This window comes from Rutidosis leptorrhynchoides, chromosome 9 (assembly GCF_046630445.1).
Source record: "Rutidosis leptorrhynchoides isolate AG116_Rl617_1_P2 chromosome 9, CSIRO_AGI_Rlap_v1, whole genome shotgun sequence".
In the NCBI taxonomy this organism is placed as follows: Eukaryota; Viridiplantae; Streptophyta; class Magnoliopsida; order Asterales; family Asteraceae; genus Rutidosis; species Rutidosis leptorrhynchoides.
Window position 1 is genome coordinate 180,126,414 of NC_092341.1, and position 6,776 is coordinate 180,133,189.

At 33.2% G+C, this 6,776-nt stretch overlaps 1 protein-coding gene across 1 annotated transcript; it reads left to right on the forward strand.

The window, feature by feature from the left end:
- Window positions 1–1,150: 1,150 nt before the first annotated feature.
- On the forward strand, window positions 1,151–6,044 carry LOC139865724 (uncharacterized). The gene is made up of 8 exons (XM_071853802.1): window positions 1,151–1,487; window positions 1,834–2,043; window positions 2,129–2,382; window positions 2,546–2,816; window positions 2,975–3,058; window positions 3,198–4,714; window positions 5,223–5,373; window positions 5,474–6,044. The coding sequence occupies exons 1-8, from the start codon at window positions 1,242–1,244 to the stop codon at window positions 5,558–5,560; spliced, it is 2,820 nt and encodes a 939-aa protein (XP_071709903.1). The 5' UTR covers window positions 1,151–1,241; the 3' UTR covers window positions 5,561–6,044.
- Window positions 6,045–6,776: the final 732 nt, after the last annotated feature.

Consider the following 6,776-nt stretch of genomic DNA (forward strand, 5'->3'; position numbering starts at 1 on the left):
CGACTATATTAGCATTCCCGAAGTATTTCCATGCATCTTATAGCCGTTAAATTGAACCGTTGAATTCTTAATCGACCTATATATATATATATCAACAAATCCTGATTTGAGAAAATTACAGTGCCATCATTCGTTCTTTATTTGCAATATAAATTAATCATCTACTTGCAACTTCCATATATCTCCTTTTTCAAAAATGAAGATTCAAGAGATTGATCAGAAAGAGAACCCCAAAAAATTTATTGACAACCGACTCAAAAGCCCAGAATATAAAATTCCCAAGCCGTCAGCTAAAAAGGATGTCGTACCAGAAACTTCAGATGAGATCGAAAGAAATAAGCGAAAACTTATTTCACCTATTCCTTTTCTAAAGAAAAGAACTAGGCAAAGCTCGAAGAATCTTGTTGAAAACATAGTGGTTTCAGATTAAAGTGCTGAACCCAAGATCAGTAAGTGGCGCTAATTGATCTATCCTAGGTTCGAATCAATCAAGGATCGAGTGCAATGAGGGGTGTAATGGGATGTTGATAATGTTATGAGACCTTATGATCGTCTTTCACTAACATCGAGTGATCAATCACCATGTCCTGGTCTTAATGGAATTACCTTAACCAAAATTGTGACGATTATTGGGCAAAGTCACGAGTAATCCACAAAGGCTAGAGCAAAACATCCAAAATCAACAACCTAAAATGAGAGGCTAAGCTCTCAAGTTTGGATTGTTTGCGGAATCAATGTTTGCGCATTCTCTATTAATCCGAAGTAATTATGCGGGACATCTTCGCAGCTCTTAATTTATGTGGGCTTCCGCAATGTGACAACATAATGTGCGCAGTCTTGTTTATTCACGCAACCTTAATTACATTTGTCTTTGTTTTGCCTTTTATACTTAAAATATGTATATACATGACTATGTATACCATCACTGTACTTTGCTTGTTCCGTTAATAAATATATTCTCCATTGTTTTAAAAAAAAAAAAAAAAAATAAAATAAAATAAAAAGTAACATAATTGATTAGAAAAAATTAGTATTCGCCATAAAAAACAAATTCAAAAGTTTAATTATGATAAGGGCATTCTCCTTATATTTATTTTATTTTTTGAAAATAAAAACAAAAACAACGCAGCTTATAATAGCTGTTTAAAAGCAAATAAAGTAAAGGAAAAAGAAGGGAAAAAAAAGTGAAGCCAAGATCCCAAATTCAAAACCATCATCGATTTAGGGTTTTCCGTTTGGGTATGGCGAGTCCTCAATCAAGAAGAATTGCAGTCACTCCATCAACACCAAATATTAATAATAATAATAATAATAATAATAATAATAATAATAATAATAATAATAATAATAGGGTTCTGAATATTAAAAGCCCTTTGAGCGATGAAACGATTTGGAATCGTCTTCGTGAAGCAGGTTTCGATGAAGAATCAATCAAGCGAAGAGATAAAGGATCTCTCATCGCTCATATTGCTAAACTTGAAGCTGAGGTTCTTTTCTATCTTTTGCCCTAACTTTGCATCTATTTATCTATCTGTTACTAATTTAATTTAATGTTTTTATTATTAATTAATACTATTATTACTATTATCTTCTTTTATTTATGAGGATAGATAGATATATTCTTTCTTTAGTAAAAAATGAATTGAATAGTGATTATTGTGTTTTAAATGTATATATTAAGTGAATACCAATTGGGAATATCAACAAGTTCTTTTCTTTTATGGTTACTACTGACTGATGATTCATTCATTCATTGGGTAAAAAGGTTTTTATTGTATTGGTATGGTATGGTCTTCTTGTTGATGTGTTTCTATGCCTGTTTAACGAATACAGATATACAATCTTCAAAACCAAATGGGTATTTTGATTATCGAGAAAAAGGAGTGGGTTGCTAATTACGAAGAGATGAAATCTGCTGCTGAGTCAGCTGAATTAACCTTGAAACTCGATCAATCTGTTCATATGTCTATGTTAGCCGAAGCTAAGAAACGAGAAGAAAGTTTGAAGAAAGCACTTGGAATCGAGAAAGAATGTGTTACCAATGTACATCCATATATTTCTTTTTTTATTATTATTATTTCAGAATTTGGTTATTTCTATTGTATCTGAACTACTGTGGTTTTGGTAGATTGAGAAAGCGTTGCACGAGATGCGTGCGGAGTGTGCTGAGGCGAAAGTTGCAGCTGATATGAAATTAGCAGATGCACGAAGTATGATGGATGATGCTGTGAAGAAGATGACCGAAGCGAATTCAAAGATGCAAACTGCACAGTCTTTAGAAGCGGAAGCTAGTCGGTCTCGCCGTGCAGCTGAAAGAAAATTACGTGAAATTGAGGCACGTGAAGATGATCTTAGGAGGCAGATGAGCTCATTTAAGTCTGAGTACGTTTTCTTTCATTGTTTATTACTCCATGTGTTTTTACATGTAAATTGAGGCTTAATACGTGCGGATGGATATTCTTTCATGTCAAGTACATAATAACTCATTACATATATATGTTGTAAAAACTTATCATGTTTATGGTGGGTGGCTTGAATATTGTAGGTGTGATTTGAAAGAAAAAGAAATAGGTCTTGAAAGACAATCGTTGGCTGAAAGGCAAAAATCTGTTCAACAATCACAAGAAAGGTTACTTGATGGGCAAGCTTTGCTAAATCAAAGGGAGGATTATATTCTTAGTAGAGGTCAAGAAATAGATCGCCTTGAGAAGGAGTTACAGGCTTCAAGAGTAAACCTAGAGGAAGAGCTTAAAGCCTTTAGAGACGAAAAGTACAAGTTGGATTTGAGAGCGGCTTCCTTGGATGCAAGAGATGAGGTTTTCTTTTATTTTATTTTTTTACAAATTTTCCTTCTTTGTTTTGATTGATAGTTATATATATATATATATATATATATATATATATATATATATATATATATATATATATATATATATGGTGAGTGATGTATGTTTATTTATTTGATTGTTTACAGGATCTCGTTACCAAGGAAAATGAATTGAAAAACAAGTATGAAGAGTTGCAGAAACGACAAGAGGAAATTGCAAGCAAGGAAAGCGTGAGTCATCATTACTTCAGTTGATCTTATATGTTTTGATCATATCGGATTTTTATTTATTTATTTAATAATTCTGTTTATTTCTGACCCTAGTTTAGCTATATTTTCTGACCCGAGCTGTTGTTCCATAATTGTACAGGACCGGATCAAACAAGCGTTGGCTAATCATGAAGCTTCTTTAAAAGAAAGAAGTTGCCAATTTGAAGCTGAGTTAGAAACGAAGCTCAAGTTGATGAATGAAAAAATTGAGAGCAAAAGGCGAGATTCCGAGTTACGGGAAGTGGAGATTAGTCAACGGGAAGACTTAATTTCTGAAAAAGAGCATGATTTGGAGGTTAAGTCAAGAGCCGTTATGGATAAAGAAAAGGATCTTTTAGAAAAACTGAATTATGTTGAGGAGAAGGAGAAAAGTGTAATTTCAGCTGAAAGGGAGTTAGAGTTGCAGAAAAATGTGTTGCAGAAACAAAAAGAAGAGGTTAACCGTATTCAGAACGATGTTGAAAAGTCTTTGAAATCGTTAGATGAAAAAAGTAAGGAGATAGTTCATGCAGAGGAAAAAGTTGAGGCTATGAGAACTGAAACGAATGAATTAATGATCTTGGAAGGCAGATTGAAAGAAGAAATTGATCTGATAAGAGCTCAAAAACGGGAACTTGAGATTGAAGCGGATAGATTGAAAACCGAGAAAGAAAAGTTTGAAGTTGAGTGGGAGATGATTGATGAAAAACGAAAAGAATTGAGGCTCGAGGCGGAGCGTATTGCGGAAGAAAGAGTTACGATTTCAAAGTTTTTAAAAGATGAACGTGATGCTCTCAAGTTAGAAAAAGATTTATTGCGTGAACAATATAAGAAAGATACAGAGACACTTTCATGTGATCGAGAAATGTTTATGAGAGAAATCGAGAAGGAACGTTCTGATTGGTTTAGCAAAATTCAAAAAGAACGCACGGATTTTATTATGGATATTGAGTTACAGAAAAAGGTGGTGGAGAATTCTGTTGAAAAGAAACGTGAAGAAATTGAAGGTTATTTAAGGGAAAAAACGAGAGCTTTTGAAGAAGAAAAGAAGAAAGAGCTCGAGTATATATCGTCTGTTAAAGAAATAGCAGCAAAAGAAGCCGAACAAGTGAACATCGAGATGCAAAAACTCGCAAACGAGAGAGAGGAAATCAACGTTGATTATGAGAGAAGAGAAAAAGAATGGGCAGAGTTAAACGCTTCGATTGAAGAACTTAAAGTTCAAAGGGAAAAATTGGAGAAACAAAGGGAACTCTTGCATGCTGATAGAGCAGAAATTATTGGTCAGATTGAGGAGTTGAAGAAACTGGAAGATGTAAAATACGTTCCTTATCGTATTGCGGATATTGAAGAATGTGGTTCTGATTCCGAAAGACGTTTGAAAAGATATCATGTTGTGAAGCAGAAGCAGCATACAAAAAGTAGATTGATGGATCCAGCTCAGAAAAATGGGATAGATTTGCCGACGTCTAAAAATGAATTAACCAACGGGTCCCCTTCTTCTCCTCCTCCTCTATCTGCTCCTTTTGGGTGGCTTAAAAGATGTGCTAGTAGTTTGTTGGAGCAAACACAGAGTAACAAGAGAAGGAAGCAGCAAAAGGAAATTAATCAATCTGAAGACAAGAGTATTACCCCTCGGTACATCTCTTTCTTGCTTATCTCTCTCTCTCTCACACACACACACACACACACACTCTCTCTCCCTGTTTACTCCAATTTTAGGAACCTGTCGATCTGATTCCAAAATGCAGTAATTAATTGGTCAGCGTAGGTCAAATGAGTCAAAATCAGATTTAGTTGGCCAAAAATGGTAAAAGCAATATTGGTCAGCATTTTAAGTTTAATATGAAATTAAATTAGATATATAGAGTTTTTGAACAAATGAAGATTATCTCTATGTTTCTAGACAATCAGACAATTATATTAATGTTGATGTTTAAGGATTTCTTGTATATTTACACATACAGTTTTGAAATTTGTTACTTAAATGTATAAAAAGTCCAGTCCGATTACTGCCCGTTACTCCCTCCAAAGCAAGTCTTGACCGAGTACTCTATGAGTAGCGATTTTTGGAACCTTGTATATATTATTCATCTCAACTTGATATATATACCCGAGTTGGTTGACGTTAATCTATCTGTTTTAGAGGCTTATCATCACTGTTGAACACTGCGGAGAACGAAAATGGAGGGAGTACAATAAGTGCCAAGGAGACTACTATACATATAGACAAGATCATCACAATTCGTAAAGTAACATCCGTCAGCAGTGATGCAGATGCTACAGACAATACTTTGGTAACTTTCGACTTAATGTTATCACGCGGCGTTGATTAGTTTTTGAAAAATAATGCAGTCATAGTACTTTTGAACTCACTTAATTTTTTTGTTTGAACAGGAAGGCGAACGTGAAGAGCAAGGCGAAAATCAAGATGACACCAGGAAGTTTGTAAGCCAAAAGCTCAAGGGGCAAGTTGAAGGCTGAAGTTGTGATTGGTGTGCATGATGATGACTCATAAATAAATATATATATATATATATATATATATATATATATATATATATATATATATATATATTAAGGTTTTTAGGTACATATTTTTATGAACCTTTCTCCTGGTGCTTAATATTCTTGGTTAGGGCTTGGTGTTCTACTTTAAAAGAAAAGGACAATGTTAGGGTTTGGTGTTATGAGAAGTTTAATTGTAGTGAGAAATACCTATAATAATAGGTTTAGAGTAGGGGTTTCTCTAACCACTTTCGTTTAACCGCTTAAGCACATATAGTGGCTTAAGGTTTTTGGTTTGAAGTTTGTATATGGTTTGTTAACCTTGGCTTAGATTTGGTATTGGTTGTGGTTAGTTGGAGCGTGATGCTGTCTTTTTTTTTTTTTCTTTTTTTTTTTTTCTATTGTTCGTGTAAAATGACGCTTTATGGCTCTATTATATTTCACTTTTGTGACTTTGAACTGTTCTAATCTTCGAACTTAAGACTAATTTTTTAATGGTGTCAAGTGTGTGATAAGGTTTTTTTTGTGGGTTATAATAGTGACGTGATAGAAAAAGATGAATAAGATCAATTGTAGTGGTAGAGGTAATTTTTCGGTGTGTTGGTGGGTGGGGGTGGGGTAGTTGACATTGATGAGACAAATATGTTGGAAAAATTGCTATTATGGTGTGTTTGATACATAAACTTCTCGGAGCGTATTGGAGATAAGCTAATTTTTTTTTATAAGCTCACTTATAAAAAAATAAGTTCTAGAAAAATAAATTAGTTGAAGTAGCTTATGAGAATAAGTTAGGAAGCTTATGTAAGTAATATTATATTATTAGCTCCCAAGTCATTATTTATCGTTTATTTTTTATCTTTTTATGTCATTTTATATAGATAAGCTCAAGCTATTTTGCTAAAGACTTATAAAATATAAGTTTCAGTTTCTAGCTTAAAAAATAAGCTCCAGTTACAAGTTCTAGTTCCAGTTACAAGTTAGTTTATCCAAACACACCCGTAGTGGGGTGGTGTGTTGTGTGGCGTTTTAAGGGTGAGGTTATTTTAATTTTTTTTTTTTTATAATTTATTTTTTAATTCGAATTCATTTTGTTTTATTTTTTTAATTAATTAAACTAAATTTTTAAAATTAAAAAATAAATACTCCGTCCGTCTCATTCCAATAGTTCAGTTTTGATTTTTAAGGTTTTTTT